This window comes from Phalangium opilio, unplaced genomic scaffold (genome assembly GCF_054372755.1).
Source record: "Phalangium opilio isolate 3A_F unplaced genomic scaffold, DU_Popi_V2 ptg000037l_1, whole genome shotgun sequence".
NCBI classification, from domain to species: domain Eukaryota; kingdom Metazoa; phylum Arthropoda; class Arachnida; order Opiliones; family Phalangiidae; genus Phalangium; species Phalangium opilio.
Genome location: NW_028324160.1, coordinates 6,475,658 through 6,493,574, shown reverse-complemented (window position 1 = coordinate 6,493,574; position 17,917 = coordinate 6,475,658). Strand labels below are relative to the sequence as shown.

General features: G+C 36.4%; 1 protein-coding gene and 1 long non-coding RNA gene across 3 annotated transcripts; both read left to right on the top strand.

The window, feature by feature from the left end:
• The first annotated feature begins 10,619 nt into the window (after window positions 1–10,619).
• Window positions 10,620–11,665, top strand: LOC149683508 (uncharacterized). Of its 2 annotated transcripts, XR_016384168.1 has the most exons (4): window positions 10,620–10,721; window positions 10,797–11,420; window positions 11,493–11,570; window positions 11,634–11,665. XR_016384168.1 is itself a non-coding variant. In XM_089871266.1 (3 exons), exon 2 carries the CDS (start codon window positions 10,786–10,788, stop codon window positions 11,200–11,202), a length of 417 nt encoding a protein of 138 aa, XP_089727392.1. In that variant the 5' UTR covers window positions 10,632–10,721; window positions 10,773–10,785; the 3' UTR covers window positions 11,203–11,420; window positions 11,493–11,570. The 2 variants fall into 2 exon arrangements, 1 of the variants encoding a protein (XP_089727392.1); XM_089871266.1 differs by lacking the exon at window positions 11,634–11,665 and having other exon boundaries at window positions 10,632–10,721; window positions 10,773–11,420.
• LOC149683507 (uncharacterized) lies at window positions 11,661–12,036 on the top strand. The gene is made up of 3 exons (XR_016384170.1): window positions 11,661–11,710; window positions 11,791–11,853; window positions 11,919–12,036. It is a non-coding gene; the product is annotated as an uncharacterized LOC149683507 (long non-coding RNA).
• The last annotated feature ends 5,881 nt before the right edge of the window (window positions 12,037–17,917 follow it).

Here is a 17,917-nt window from a genome sequence, read left to right as displayed (position 1 = left end):
TAATTGTTTTCTTAATTTCGGTTGAAAATATTCGGAAGACCATGTTTACGATTACAAAATTGTTCAAACATGGGCATCATCAGCGTTTAAGCAAACAACCACGTTTATTTCGAATTAATGGTGAACACATTCGAAGATTTCAGAGGTGTTACAAATGTCATCATATCCATGAAGTATACTTTGTTGTAAGTCTTTCTTGGATATCGCGAACTTCAATCCGGCATACCAAGTAATTGAGATAGCACCAAAGAAGCAATGTGCACTGGTTTAGATTTGAAAATCTGGCTGACCACGCAACTGTCTAACCTCGACCTACCCACCTCCGAAGGAACGCGACATTAAGTTAAACTTGAAGAAGGGTAAAATGTGGTGATGGTCCATCATGAATAAACTACATCATTTGTCTTAACCGATCATACATGATGGCGCACCAATCCTTTTTAATCTTTGAGTGAAGTTCGCGTTGTACAAGACAAAGAATATTTAATGGATGTTCTAAAATTGGCATCGCGTCAGGAATGTTTGAACATGTTAACAAATCATTCGAAAGACGCGCGCAAGTCGGCTTAAACATTGGTGCCCAGTTTTAATAACCCTGTAAATATAATTAAAGTGTCTTCCGTTTTTTGTAATAGAAATGAAGAGTAACACTCCATTAAGTTGTTAGTAAATCTCAACAAATTACCAACGTCTGAGCTACTTAGAATCTTAGATATTAAATTGGAATTATTTAAAACCATTAATAATAAGAAACGTATTAACGTTCGCGGACTTTTAAACACATTCACGCTTTTCTAGGTTTGAACTTTTTTCGATAACGTCCTTATGGTCTTCAATCTAACTGTCGCAATACTGAACAATTTACTATCTTTCGGCCTATCTTTTGAGAGCCCATAACTCCGAGACGGAGCACTTTAGCCGAAAATTTCGTATCTTTTCTGACGTCTTTGACTCGAAAACGCGCTAGTTAAGTTTTTGCAAACTTGCCAGAAACACACTGTATGTAATTAGATTTTAAGCCAAAAACTGTTAGTTTGAAGATGACATGGAATATATGAACTTCTCTTAGTTGTTGACCCGACCTTGAAGATGGATTTCATCCAAGCGAACTACCCAAAGGCTATGGCGAAAACAATAAAAGCGCAGGTCTTAGCTGTGTTTATCGCGTACTACGAAAGTAGTTCTCCGTCAACAAGCATTAGTGGGTCCACAGAGGAGTCTGTGGGCATTTTGTCTTACTACCCTAAACGACCACTGAGATTAACGAAGGGTTCAGAACTACTAAGGTATCTGAAAGACGATCTTCAACCTCCAAAAACAAACGTTCTTCAGTGGTGGAAGGTGAACCTATAGATAAGGAAAATCAAATGATTTGTTTTATGGACTCTTCTCGTATTACGAGATCTATGTATACGGGATTTAAGCTAGGCATTTTATGGGCGCGATCATGACCTATCGGTGAACGGTGTGTGCCTTAATTTATTTGTGGCTGAACTTTCCCGTTGGTGAACGCTCTCCGTAGCCATCTCTCCTATAGAAGGGGACGGAAGCCTTGTAAATCCAGTATAGTGTAACATCCATCAAATATCTCGGAATGGTTTTAAAAACCGACATCGATTCAAACCCCATTCATAACGTAAAGGTAGCACCTCCGACAAAACGCTTAACGCGCTGCCATCCAATGAACAAACTTTCCGTGGCACGCGCTGTATGCCAAAATTTTCATATAACACGAGTGTTATTTTTTGCATCTCGTGCTAAATGTTCAACGATATATAGAGCGTGCCACGGAACAAGGCAAGGTGTTACACGATTAGTTGGAGGCGCTACTTTCAAATTATGCATGAAATTTGAATCGAAATAAATTTTTAAAACCATTCTTAGATGTTTCCTGGATGCTCCACTATGCACAGAACTCTTTTTATTAATATTAGTATGATAGATCAAATGTCACTTGACTTTTTTAAAGACACGGCTATTCGAGTTGGTATGAACTATAAAAAATAACATTGTGATTTTCAATATTATCAGAAGTATACAATAATTATCTTCGAGAACATAAGGACCAAGGTTACTAAACAGAATCAAATACGCCGTAAATAGTACCCTCGTCATTACCCTATTAGCGCTTGACTATTTTCCAAGGCACGCTTGTGAGTTTTGGCCCATGTCAAGACGCGGTGGGTTGAATGCTTAGGCTTTTGTATCGAATAGATCTGGAATTCACTCCAACCGAATTTCGATTAGCATGAAAGTAAACATTAAGTGTGAACCTTTGAAGAATAATATGTTAATGAACTAAAGTATAAGATGATACATTGTGTCATCCTTCGGCTATTATGAGCTTCTGATATTACACGTTAATTTTGTTGCAAATACATATGTTAATTTGAACTATATGGATATGTATCAAACCGGGTCACCTGTCTAAAACTAACCTTTTTGGCTTTATGTCCTGCAAGTTCAGCATAACCTTATACTTACTAGGCTAATGAAGATACGTATCCGGGAGTTGCCAACATGGCAAGGGACTTCCTTGCCATTCCTGCAACTTCGGTGCCTTCGGAAGAAGTTTTTTCCATAGGGTTGAATCTTGTCACGTGTAAGAGAGGAAGCCTTAATCCAGAAACAATCTCTAAGATGATGTGTTTAAAAATGTGGTGGAACAAATTGTTGGAAAGACTCAATATTAAAATAGATGAAAGTAAATAAAGACTATTAAAGGTTTCATGAGTCCGTTTATCGATAATTTACTTCGAAAATACTTCCACAACGCAAAAGTAGTTTTCAAGCCCGGTAATCAAAGACGTTAAGTTCACACACACTCATTTCACTTTGCACACTAAAACCTGTGGAATTTTGCTATTATTAACATGGTATTTGATGGTTATAAGGTGGTATAGAATGATCCGTAAGGCGAAAATATCCCGTACAAAAATTTTAAGCTGTAATTCATCTGCATACGCGCTTTTTTATCGCTATCACGCTGTAATAGGTATAAATTAAGGCTACATTTTCTGCAGCTCGAAAAATGCGAAAATTTCACAGAAATTCCAGAACTGCAAATTGTCTGCCGTTTCTACATTTTCTGTTTATTATCTGTTAATTGTCTGTACTGGAAGAAATATGCAGCGCGATTCTGCAAACGCGATGCAAAAGTAGAAATAACAGCTGCTAGTTTAAAACTGTAATTTGACCACAGTTATAGACATGTTACAGATCTGCAAAAGTGATGGAAAAGTAGAAATCCCGCTGCCAATTTAAAACTGCAATTTGACTATATTTATTGACATGTTACAGGTCTGCAAAAGTGATGAAAAAGTAGAAATACCAGCTGCTAGTTTAAAACTGCAACTTGACCACATTTATAGACATGTTACAGGCCTGCAAATGTGATGGAAGAGTAGAGATCCAGCAGCCAAATTAAAGCTGAAATTTGACCACATTTATAGACATGTTACAGGTACAGCTGTTAAATGTGATGGAAATGCATGTAGAAATCCAGCTGCCAATATAAAACTGCAATGAGTGCAAGTCTAAAATTTTCCATAATGACTGTCCAAAATATATCTCAGGACTCTTTCAAGAGTCACTGACCCCTATACATGAGCATAACTCACGTAGACGGTTTACAAATTTTAATTCGCAAATAAAACGCAACGCCTTTAGCGCGAAAAGTATAAGAGTGAACGGAGTAAACTTATGGAACTCCCTAAACACAGAATTAAAAACCGAAAACTGTCTGAAAAAATTCAAACGAGAGCTGAAGGAATTCCTGCTGACTCAATTACATAGCTAAGCGAAAGAAATAAATAAAAAACAAAAATAATAGTATGTATGAATATAACTGAAAACTTAACATATTTTACGAATTTTTACTATATTTAATATATCTAATTTAACGCAAATGGACTCCTATGTAAAACAGTGCAAACTGATGAGGAATATCCAAATAAAAGCTTTTATTATTATTATTATTATTATTATTATTATTATTATTATTATTATTATTATTATTATTATTATTATTATTATTATTATTATTATTATTATTATTAAATATGCATATTTCCATCAATTTTGCAGACCTAGTTGTAACGTATGTATAAATGTGGTCAAAATACAGTTTTCAATTAGCAGCTGGATTTCTACATTTCCATCACACTTGCAGACCTGTAACATGTCTATAAATGTGGTGAAATTACACTTTTCAATTGGCAGCTGGATTTCTACTTTTCCATCATATTTGCAGACCTGTAACATGTCAATAAATATGGTCAAATTTCAGCTTTAAATTGGCAGCTGGATTTCTACTTTTAAATCACTTTTGAAAACCTGTAACATGTGTATAACTGTGGTCAAATTGCAGTTTTAGATTGGCTGCTGAATCTCTACTTTTCCATCACTTTTTGCAGACCTGTAACATGTCTATAAATGTGGTCAAATTACAGTTTTCAATTGGCAACTGGATTTCTACTTTTCCATCACTTTTGGAGACCTGTAACATTTCTAAAAATGTGGTCAAATTGCAGTTTTAAATTGGCAGCTGGATTTCTGCTTTCCATCACTTTTGAAGACCGGTAACAGGTCTGCAAAAGTAATCGAAAAATAGAAATCCAGCTGCCAATTTAAAACTGTAATTTGACCACATTTATAGATATGTTACAGGTCTAAAAAAGTGATTTAAAAGTAGAAATCCAGGTGCTAGATTAGAACTGTAACTCGGCCACATTTGTATATGTGACAGGTCTGCAAAAGTGATGGAAAAGTGGAAATCCAGCTGCAGATTAAAACTGTAACTCTACCACATTTATAGACATATTGCAGGCGGTCCGCGTCAATTTGGTCTCGCCGTATTGGTCTTGACGGGTTGGTGTTGGGACAAATGGCCCTGGGTCCCGGGACAATTTGGTCTAGTGACAAATTGATCTCTGGACACAAAAGTCTCGTTTTAAGAAATTATCACCCCTTCAGCATTTACTTAAAGGGTCTGGCCGGCGCTGTTGGGGTGAAGGGGGGTCAAACTGTTGGTTAACATATTGCTTACCCTCCCTCCGCGAGGGTGGCCCCATTCCTTATGGCCAAAGAGCTGGGTGTTTTCCCCCTTAACTAAGGGCGGTCTCCCCCCAACAGCCGCCGGTGAGCCCCTTTAACCCAGCCAAATTTAACCCAACCAGACCAAACCAAACCTTACCTAACCAAACCAATCCAAACCTAAGCTAACCAAACCAAACTAAACCGAACCCAACCCAACCTTACCTAACCAAAGCAAAGCAAACCTAACCCAACCTAAACTAACCAAAGGTAAGAAAATTATTTATATGATGAGTATGAAAAGCTCGCCTCTTAGCACGAAAAATTTATTAACAATAATAAAAATATATTGGAAAACGTTGCAACGAATTATTAGGACCATTGTTTGGGAAAAGGTTGCAACGAATTATTGGGACCATTGTTTTGGAAAAGGTGGCAACGAATTATTGGGACCATTGTTTTGGAAAAGGTGGCAACGAATTATTGGGACCATTGTTTTGGAAAAGGTGGCAACTAATTAGGTAACCAAATAATCACGATACCAAATAGTCCCGAGACCAAAAAATCACGAGACAACATGGTCCCAAGACCAAATCGGTGAGACCAATTAGTCCTGCGACCAAATCGGTGAGACCAATTAGTCCTGCGACCAAATCAGCGAGACCAAAATGGCGAGACCAATTCAGCGAGACCATATTTTCCTGTTCCGATTGCAGGTATTCAAAAGTAGGAATACCGCGCGTCTGCCAGCCATTTTAAAACTAGTTTTAAAATGGCTGGCAGACGCGCGGTATAGAAAAATAAATGTTTTTTCACGTCTGCAAATTCGTTGAAAAAGTAGAGAAATCAAATAAGAGCGGTTTGATATATCCTCTAATTCGACTGCTGTGGAAATTTTCTAGAGATTAAACAGGAGTAAAATTGATAAATATTATAAATTAAAAGTTCAAAACTTCAAGTCAAATTTTTAGTAAAATTTTATTGCTTGTCATAATTAATCACTCGCTTTCAACAAAATTGACTATGTCACATAGAAAGGTTTCCTTTTTATGAGGAAAACCAATTAAAAAACAAGGTGAAATTAAACATTTTATAGAGACTAACTTGTATGTAACAGAATCTTTAAGTTCTTTAATATGGAAACTAAAACCATTCAGCGATTCAAGTTGAAATGGCTGATTACTAACCAGGTCTAAAACTTCAATAAAGGCTAAAAATTCAACATCGCAATTATGACAAATATTTTCATGAATTTCGCAAAATTTTCCATGTTTAACAAAATGGATTATTTTTCCATATATAGGTTGATCAAATAACATAATATTTGCTGTCGAAGAATCATGTTTTGACTCGCGTTTTTTTGATATACTGTTATACATAAAACGATTGACTTTTAGTTTGTGAAATATTTCCAAAATACCGTAGTCATCAAAAAGATCAACAAATGTAGCTCTTAAAGCAAGGGGAATTGTAGTTATATTTTTGTATGAACCTACTGAGAAAACACCTGGGCTAATGCATTCAACTACTTTAAATGGTTTCATGTGGTTTAGCAACGATTTGCAAAACTTTTCTACTTCGGAACTATTTCTTAGTTTTTTAAGAATACTTGGCTGGTGTAATACATTTGATAATGCGTAAGAAATTTGAAGTTCTGGATGTTGGGTTCCATGAACTAGTTTTATTAATTTACCATTGATAGCCTCAAAAGGAAAATTTGACGAGACCCACGTGGGTCCCAAATGATATACATCATCTGCTAAATGAAGTATTTGATGTACCACAGCTGTCATAAATTCAATGCCATATAGATTTTGAAACGAAAATACATATTGCACTAACAATTTATCAGCCAAGTCCAAATCAGAGGACGATATTGATTGAGAACTTAATATAAATAATGCAGCTACCAATAATATGTGGTGATCCAAAAATATTTTTGGTAAAATGTCAGAAAGCAATGGTACTGAATAATATAGCATAAAAGTTTTAAGCTAGATGCTTTCCAGTAAGTCAAATCTCGAAGGCTTCGCGGTAATCTTTGAATAAAATGTGGAGGTTTAATTGTAAGCAATCTTCGACTAACTTCATCTCTAAATCGACCTAGAGAAAATTCAGAATTATTGTATTGTCCATCAAACCACAGCAATAGCAACTTTTTCATAATCCCAAGATAAACCGTGTGCATAATATCAATTGCAGTTGAATTTATAATATCCGGAACAATTCGTGACATAACAGACGGCCCTTTTATACCCCATACGACTTTCTGTTGCCCGCTGGCTATTTCAGCATCCAATAAAGTATCCTTGTGGTTTCTTCGAGGACCTTCATTTTAAAATATATACTTCAAATGCATGTTTTGGGACAGAATACTCCATTAAATTATTTTACCTTTGAAATTATTTGTATCAAATGGATCAATATGTTTATGGCCTCTATTCGCTGTGCGGTAGGTCTGTCCTTTTTGCTTACACTTTGCGCAGCCATAAGATCCATTAAATTGGTGCATGTTTAGAACAAGACACTTTGCTGGTAGGTCGCATGTACCACACAAAACCATGCCTTTGACCAAAATCGGATCTACTTAATTTGGGACAGTAAAATTAATTCCTGTTAATATATCCTGGAATGATTTGTGAAATGGTTGCAAAAAAAAATTCATATCTGGTTTTCCTTTGCCAAACCAGATACCACAAATGAGCACATTTTCTGACAAAAATCTTTTCATGGGTGGTAATTCATTAATTGATAAATATAGCGGCCAAATTGAAAAGTTGGAAGAGTTGAAGAGTGAAACCCCGTCAGTGTTCCACATGAAACTTATATTTGATTTAACAGATAAAAACCTTTCGTTTTTCATCAATTGTTTATAAAGCGCCCCATCATAAATATCTTCAATGTTTCCTTGTGATTTTTTTGTACGACTAAATCTGTATTGTAAGTCCTGGTAAAAACCATCCCGCGCAAATAAGGTTCGTAATTGAGCTATTAATGATATTTCTAAGAATAACGCTGCATCAACTTGAAATGAGCGCTTTTGTAAACATTTTGTACAAATATTATCAGACGTCAGTTCAGTGTAACAAACAATGCAGTAGCGATGAATTGTAACGGGAAATTTAAAATTTGAGAAAAACTTCTTAAACAAATATATAGTTTTCTTTAAGCTGTTAGGTTGTAAGCAATGAAGATTAATCAAGATTAGCAAATCCGTTAATGCAGCACCCGTCAATTAATGTTGCATTGAAAATAGTAATATTGCAATCATGCTTTCCATTAGGGTAAGCCCACTACCAGCATACAATGATTGTTCCCCATTCAAATTTTCATCCACACTTTCATTTTCGGTCGAAGAATCAGTCTCTAAATACAATTTCACCAAACTGTTTAATATTTGACTAAAGTCTGGTTTAAAAGAGCCATTCTTACCATCATCATCATCATTAAAACTTGAATCATCATTCTTCTGATCATTATTATTAGCGTTTTTTACCATGCCACCAGCGTTATTTAACACCAAGTGTTCATTGAGTACGTCAAAGTGCTGTACCACCACATCTGCGTTAATTGTCTCCAAAATGTCTGAATCATTCTCACCTATACTTTCATTCGAACTTTCAGATGTTGACGTGCTATTTTCGGCTGATGGGCTACTGCTTATATCACCTGATGCACTACTGCTAGTATCTATTGATTCCCCAGTATTTGGGTTCTTGGCGCGGATGGTATCATTATGTTTGAAGATTAGTTTTCGCTTAATTCTTTGCTTTGTCGAACAAGGCATAGGTTTAAGAGGAGAATTACTTTGGAAAATTCGACCACGGTTAGATCTAACATTGATTGATTCATTAATTTTATTTATTTCCGAAATAAAAATAGGGTCTGGTCCCTTCTCTCTTGTAGCCATTTTCTAAGCAGACGCCTTTTCTAGCCTTAATGAGTCTAACCATAGCCCACTCGATCACGCGCGTCACGACGCAAGCTGCTGGCGAGTGGCGAGCAGCGCATCGTCCCTAAGCGTGGCGAGTGGGCTATGATCTAACACTTGCAGTCTTGCACCCTGCACAGATTGGCGACAGCCCGTCAGCTAGTGGCTTCTTTAGCAGGGCTGAAAATAAGGATATTTTTATGGGTTGTCAATAGTGAGGCCTCTATCTTTATTTGTAAACGCGGGTATGAATGTGTATTACTGTTTCCAATGATATTTAATAGTCCAATTGACTAGTTCGAATTTTTTGGTAGTCCGGGATTTAATTTAGTAGTCATTTAATTACTTGACTAGTGTCTTATTTCCAGTTCTGTACTTCACGCAGAACCTTCTACATCAACATTGTGGTTATTTTCCTTCTGGGTCCTGGGATGAGTCGGCATTGAGTAGGGTAGCTACTAAGTTGATACGGGCGTTGCCAGTGAATAATATCTGGAAGGTTCGTCAGTTGTTATGAATGTTAATTCTTATTTGTTTTTTCGGTCCTTCAAAAACTGCGTGCGTGGTTAATTTTAACTCTTTTCAAAAATGGAAAGTGTACCCGTTAATGTTAAGAATTTGTTAGACATAAGTAACAAAGAAAAGATGAACCAAAACAACACTTCTGTGGTGAGTGCCAGAAGCCAAGGCCCAAGTAAAAAATGTAAATCTTCAAGAACTACCATGAAGAAAGCCCATCCTAATGAATTGGAAGCCATTATATACTGGATCGAAGAGAAGAAAACCACAATTATGCCACTTACAGCGGTTAAATATAAGTCAAAAAGATACGAAGGAGCAAGGACTAAAATTATTTATAACAATGAACTCTACGATGGAGTAGTAGTGAAGATTTCAGGTTTGCAAACTTTGATTATATTATTAAACTTCGTCATAAATATGACCAGGTTAATTTACTTCCGATATTACTTGTAATTAAGAATTACGTCTACAATAAATTTGGTTTAAATGTGGTTGCTATTAATTAGCAACTACAATACATTAGTCAGACTATAGAGTAGTGTCGGTAGAGAGGGGAGTCGAAAGCGTATCCCTCCCTCTAGGCGCGCTTTTGTAAGAGTGGATACTGTACGCGCCTGGTAGGGGGATGACACTGTGCTAAGAGATAGAAGGGTATGCCGTTTGCATACGTAGAACTGACATTACTCTATAGGGGCGTACATTTATATGTTTGGCCCCTTTTTCACAGCTTAATGATATTTGAGGTACAAATGACCCAGGTCTTGCTGCATCGCGTTTCTAATTTCTATAGATAGACCATATCCTATTGTATACCAGTAACAGTACCGAAGGTATTTATTTAATAAACATTACATAGATGATCATGAAGAACTAGTGAATGAAGAATTGGCTGTTGGTGTGAAAGTTTGTAACGAACTATCAAATGAAAATAAATCTAAGAAACGGAAAGTTGTTGATTTAAGCAACGCAACGCCAGGCAAAAGATGAAAGAAAATGAGACAATAACATCAAAGGCAAAAGCAGATATAAGCAAATCAATTTTCAGTATGCCGTCTCTGACGGATCAGTGGACGCCCCAATATTTTGTTGGCTCAAGCGATATTGGAAGTTCACATGCGAGTTCAATTTTTTTTCTTTTTTTTCTGGTTTAAGACATTTCCTAATTTTTAAACGAATTGTAGTTGTCGGGTTCTGCTACTTCTAATGAACATGAGACCATTGCTTCAGACATACGGTATGTGTTGAATTAAGAAATAATTTGTGGAAACCCTAATGAAGTTAATAGCTTTAATCGCCAAATGCCTCTCAGCCAAGTTCCAACGGATAGCGCCTGCCAAGATCCAAGCAATAACCCTTGCCAAGATCCAATTAATAACACCTGCCAAAATCCAATTAATAACACATGCCAAGATCCAATTAATAACACATGCCAAGATACAATTAATAACACCAGCCTAGATCCAATTAATAACACCAGCCTAGATCCAATTAATAACACCAGCCTAGATCCAATTAATAACACCAGCCTAAATCCAATTAATAACACCAGCCTAGATCCAATTAATAACACCAGCCTAGATCCAATTAATAACACCAGCCTAGATCCAGTTAACAACACCTGCCAAGATCCAATTAACAACACCTGCCAAGATCCAATTAATAGCACTTGCCAAGATCAAATTAATAACACCTGCCAAGATCCATGTGGTATGTGAATGATATAATTTTTGAGCATGGTAATTCTTAAAGCGACGAAAATAAACAGGGAGTCCATTGCTTGACTCTGTGAACCTTACTGGAGAGCATGAGAGTCCACGAATTATATTTCCCAAGCCTTATACAATTTTGGAAAACAATAAGCCTATCATTGATAAGTTAAAGGCTGAACTTCAGGAAAAGTCTCTTAAAATTAGGGAACTAAATTTTGAAATTGGTCTGTTGAATATATTGCTTCTAAAATATTCAATTGAAGATTTGATAATGATATTCATCATATAAAATTTAGAAAAAAGAGATGAGAAAATTAGAATTCTAGAAGAACAAATTGGAAAAGATTGTTCGAAGTGTGAAAACCTCGAAAATGGTAATAGTACATTTGATTGTTGTTCAATTTCGAAAAAATACCAAACAATATTTTTTAACAAAGCAAAAAAACATTTGGAGGCCTTAATACAATCTATTTCTTCATCTTCACGTAATTGTAATGAAGAACCAAAACAATCGGTAAAACAATAGAAATTGCAAATTTTATGTGGTACATGGGAAACCCATTTAGCTGTTTAAGATAAATTTACTAATTACAGGTACTACAGCCTATATCATCTGTTACACATGCTGGAACCAACTCGCCACCAACTGACAAAATGGTTCGATTAGTTTGTTAGAAAATAACAATTTCATCTATTTGCTAATATATTATAAAAACTTGTAGGTCCCATTGTTTGCTGGCAGTGATGTATTTATAACCAAATCTCAAAAGCACAGCTTAAACTTTCTAAATTCGCCCAAAAAAAATGGAATAGCACTGCTTAATATGCTTCATCCTGAGGAAGAATTGAAGAGTATGAGAGTTGCTGGTTTACATGGAAAAAAACAAATACCACCCCACGAATATCTTGGAATTAAAGGTAAAGTCATTATACTTGATACACACTCAAAATATCTTAATGTAATTCAATGTTGCTATAGAGGATGGTTTAATGTTTAAACACAATGCCAGACTTAATAATATCAATAATTGAACAGTCGCTGCTGGAGTAATTTATATTTCAGGTTACTGATTTTCATATTACTTTTTGTAGCTTATGTGGCGAAACGCTTTAAAGACGAACCACAAAAACTTATTTCCAAAGAAAGGTTTGATAAATGTCTCAACAACCGTTGTGCTTCTGTTGTTCGCAGTTTCGCCAAACGTAAACAAAAACCCAATGTTGACTCTAGAAACGAAACTCAACCCATGGGAAATGAAAACAGTTCTTTAGATGATGATGATAGTTTGTGATGGCATAAACAGATTTGAGATCATAATAGATATCGCAATTTTTCTGATTGAATAAAGATTTACCAATTTCTGCGTGACAAATCGATTTTTACCTAGTCAAGTTAGAAGAAAAATCAGTATCAGAAACTATATCACCATTGGTTACCACTAAATATTATTATGAAATTTGAAGAAATTTAGTTGACAAACGATATGTTTTTTTTCTATTTTTTAAAACTTGCTCTAAACATATTCGCTGTTGGAGTGACATTTTTTCCAAACACAACGATTATGGCTTACACAACAGGGGATCATGTGTAATTATAGGGATATTAATTATGGTAAATTACCTAATTTATCAGTAATTTGAGCCTATTGTTCGGTAGTTGTAATAAGGCTACAAGCCAGCTGAGTTACGGCTGTTAGATAGCTGTACTATGCAGACCTTTCACTGTATGGTAGCTGCATTAATTCTGAAATTTATCTGCAATATATTTATGAGCCTACAAAGTATCTGAAAAGCACCTACAATGATGCTACAAAGTATCTTAAACGCGCCTGTAATTATCCAACAAAGTATCTGAAATGCGGCAGCAATGATCCTAAAAATTCTCTGAAAAGCACCTGCAATGATCCTACAAAACATCTGAAACGCGCCTGCAATTATCCTAAAAATTATCTGAAAAGCACCTGCAATGATCCTACAAAAGCATCTGAAACGCGCCTATAATGATCCTGAAAAGTATCTGAAATGCGACTTCAATTTGCCTACAAAGTATATGAAAAGCGCCTGCAATTATCCTAAAAAGTACCTGAAACACGCCTGCAATTTTCCTACAAAGTATATGAAACGCGCCTGCAATTATCCTGAAAAGTATCTGAAACGCGCCTGCAATTGTCCTGAAAAGTATCTGAAACGCGCCTGCAATTATCCTGAAAAGTATCTGACAAGCACCTGCAATTATCCTACAAAGTATCTGAAACGCGCCTGCAATTATCCTAAAAAGTATCTGAAACGCGCCTGCAATTGTCCTGAAAAGTATCTGAAACGCGCCTGTAATTTTCCTACAAAGTATATGAAACGCGCCTGCAATTGTCCTGAAAAGTATCTGAAACGCGCCTGCAATTATCCTGAAAAGTATCTGACAAGCACCTGCAATTATCCTACAAAGTATCTGAAACGCGCCTGCAATTATCCTAAAAAGTATCTGAAACGCGCCTGCAATTATCCTGAAAAGTATCTGACAAGCACCTGAAATTATCCTACAAAGTATCTGAAACGCGCCTGTAATTTTCCTACAAAGTATATAAAACGCGCCTGCAATTGTCCTGAAAAGTATCTGAAACGCGCCTGCAATTATCCTGAAAAGTATCTGACAAGCACCTGCAATTATCCTACAAAGTATATTAAAAGAGCCTGCAATTATCCTAAAAAGTATCTGAAACGCGCCTGCAATTGTCCTGAAAAGTATCTGAAACGCGCCTGCAATTATCCTGAAAAGTATCTGACAAGCACCTGCAATTATCCTACAAAGTATCTGAAACGCGCCTGCAATTATCCTAAAAAGTATCTGAAACGCGCCTGCAATTATCCTGAAAAGTGTCTGACAAGCACCTGCAATTATCCTACAAAGTATCTGAAACGCGCCTGTAATTTTCCTACAAAGTATATGAAACGCGCCTGCAATTGTCCTGAAAAGTATCTGAAACGCGCCTGCAATTATCCTGAAAAGTATCTGACAAGCACCTGCAATTATCCTACAAAGTATATTAAAAGAGCCTGCAATTATCCTAAAAAGTATCTGAAACGCGCCTGCAATTATCCTACAAAGTATCTGAAACGCGCCTGCAATGATCCAAAAAAAGTATCTAAAACGCGCCTGCAATTTTCCTACAAAGTACATGAAACGCGCCTGCAATTGTCCTGAAAAGTATCTGAAACGCGCCTGCAATTATCCTGAAAAGTATCTGACAAGCACCTGCAATTATCCTACAAAGTATATTAAAAGAGCCTGCAATTATCCTAAAAAGTATCTGAAACGCGCCTGCAATTGTCCTGAAAAGTATCTGAAACGCGCCTGCAATTATCCTGAAAAGTATCTGACAAGCACCTGCAATTATCCTACAAAGTATCTGAAACGCGCCTGCAATTATCCTAAAAAGTATCTGAAACGCGCCTGCAATTATCCTGAAAAGTATCTGACAAGCACCTGCAATTATCCTACAAAGTATCTGAAACGCGCCTGTAATTTTCCTACAAAGTATATGAAACGCGCCTGCAATTGTCCTGAAAAGTATCTGAAACGCGCCTGCAATTATCCTGAAAAGTATCTGACAAGCACCAGTCTGTACACCTGGCTTCTACACCACCATCTTCTGGTCTTTGTTTTTGTCCATCCCACATGGACACCAGTCTGCACACCTGGCTTCTACACCACCATCTTCTGGTCTTTGTTTTTGTCCATCCCACATGGACACCAGTCTGCACACCTGGCTTCTACTCCATCGTCATCGTTGAGTTTAAGACATTCGCGGCGATCAGCTAGGGTTACGAGAAACGTCTAGCCTTCCTAGGGTGGGTTGTCCACGATAGGTTTTCGCAATTGCGGTTGTTCTTGCTTTTAGCTGTAGTTCGACACCCTTATATACTACCTATTTGATTAAGGCGAGACAACCGGCGTATGCTTCATTTCAAACGCCAATATTAGTCAAGTCTCTCAAGAATGTTTAATTGTTCCAGAAGAAAATAGGGGAAGTGGGTAGCCGTAGCCTTGAGCCATACAAGTCGTCCAGTGATTCTCACTTACAATGGTCGATTCCCCTACCACCCTTAAAATTTGAATCTGGCCAATCGGCGCGAAGCATAAAATAGTACCAGATTTCATTGCGAACGCCACCATGTAGCGAACTGTGGAACTAACTTGTGTAGTCTGCTTATATTTCTGCTGTGCTTCAGTTTGAGTTAGGGTTACGTCAGGCAACGGGTTAATGCGGATATTGGTTTAATTAAGGACGAAAATTCGGTTATTTAATAAAATGAATGTCGTTAAGAGTACGCAGTGTGATTTAACGTACAAGGAAACTACCGATAAGAAAACTCAGGCTGTGTTGAAAGGAAAAGTAAGATCTACCCAAACCAAACCCAATGTTAAAAATCAAACTACAACAACTTGGGTATAACTTTATTACTTTGAACTCTTCCCTATCACAGTTTAAAACTTCGGACAAGTTAATTTTTTCCCTGGAACTTAGAAATACCATTGTATTTAAAAATAAAGACATATTTTAAAATAAGTTATGAATTTAGTACTTACCACTCGATTCCAGCCTCTGCCATTCTGCCTGAGTGCCTCACTGCCTCTAGCAGACGCCTCTAGTCAGTTGGAAGGCGTAGGACCGTACTGTCCACAGAATCACGTCACTCGTGTGTTAATGCGCGTAAAAATCCTATCTCTCTTCACCTCCACGGGGAGGGAAATCCGTAAACGGGACGCCTCGCGAAGTTGCCCAAGCTACCCACTTCCCCTATTTTCTTCTGATTGTTCTTTTTTAAAACGATGTAACGTTCAATAAGGCGAATGACTAGCGAAGAAAATATTAAATATTAATTATATTTTTTTAATATTTAAGATAATCTTGTTTCTCAATTCAAAATTAATACGGAAAGAGTTAAAAAGCAGCCTATGTTTTTGTCTGTGTGTGTCCGTCCGTTGTTACAGTAGTGCGCTGCGTTAGAAGTTCGTTTTGTTTTGATGTGTAAAGGAATCCTACAGAACCATAATATTCCTTTATCCTTAATATAAAGTGAATATGTGGAAATATTTTTCGTAATTATGATGTATTTAGTACTTTTGTAGCTTTAAAGCTCTATTTCATTTTGATATTCCAAAGATTTTTTTAATATTATTATTTAAAATGGATGTTTATATATTACTTAAGCTATACTACATCTGTTTATAGCATAATCCTTTCTAAAGTGAATACAAGCACAACGCTACTATGTTGGTTAAATGAATTTTTATTTGTCAATAGGCCTAGTGAACCAAAAAGTAGACGCTTGGTTTTCGTTTCTGTAATGCAGAGACATTAACGGTTCAGAGTGAGCCGAAAGTTAAATACACTTTAGGCTTAGATATTATAATCATGGTGGAAATCTGGGCCGCATTCAGCAGAGCCCAGCGCTGTTAGCAGTGTCCTACATAACGGGATTTTGTTTTTGGATTTTGACGTCACGGTTCTTAGCGCTGAGCTAGCGCGGTCTTCAAAGAAAATAGTCGGCTCTTTGGATAACGTGACGTAAAACGCATAGTTCTCAGCTTGGCGAAAAAACCATGGAGGAATTAATACAAATAGCTCTATGGGACTATAGCTATTTAATTGGCGTGAAACCAGTTGATCACGCGAGAATTAGTTTCTAATTTTAATTATAAAAGTTGTTATCTATCTCTATAAATATGTTATCATACAATTTTTGTTAAGCCTTGGTACCTTGCACGCTTTATTGCGCTAGCGTCATTTATAAAACGCCGATGACCGGAGAAAAGCTATGACGACAGAGCTCACCGGTAAACATTTGCAAAATCCGCTGTCTTTTTTTGGTGAGCTCTGCTGAACGCAGCCCAGACCAGTGAAAGGTCTGATCGTAATCGGATAATAGCTTCGTGTTTTCATGCTTTTTATGGTACGCATTTACTTTCAGTGTGTGTAGCCACAAATAAGCTTTGGTGTTATGTAACGTTAACAGTCATGTTGACAAACTAAGAAAATCGTTGAGGTGAAACGAGAGGATAGTGTTTATATGGCAACCCTGTTGTGAATATGGCTTTGAACATAGAGGGCATACAGTTGAGGAGTAGAAAATTGGGCCTTTACAAACACGTAAAGGTAATATCCCTCCAAAGTTTTATCTCTTCATTTACCGTTTTTCCCCCATCGGATGATTTTAATGTGTACAAGTATATCATTATTGGATGTAAAATGTCGTCTGACTTACAGTGTATTTGCTATGTTTTGTATACTGCTTTAATATTTCAAGAAACATTTCCATATCTGGGTAAATAAGTTTGTAAGTAGTCGTCTTGACTCGGAGAGGTAATATTTTGGTTTTCCCAACTTGTATTACAATTATAACTAGCACAAGGAAAGGAACCTATAATATCTATAAACATTTCATATATTTTAAATTTGCCACATTTTTCATTTCATACCTTTTGTTTTTGAATGATTTTCCAAGGAACTGTTCTGCATTTTTTCCAATAGTGCAATAGCCTGATCCTTGACGACAAATAAATTTTCAGCTTAAATATTTAAAATTTTTTGCAGTTTTAGTAAACAATCAAGTACAGTCGCCGCAATTAAAAACTTTCTCTCTCGCAACGTCTTGTTTCAATCATAAGCCGCAAATTATTGATCTGATACAATGGGTATAAAAAAACGTATCTTATATTGCT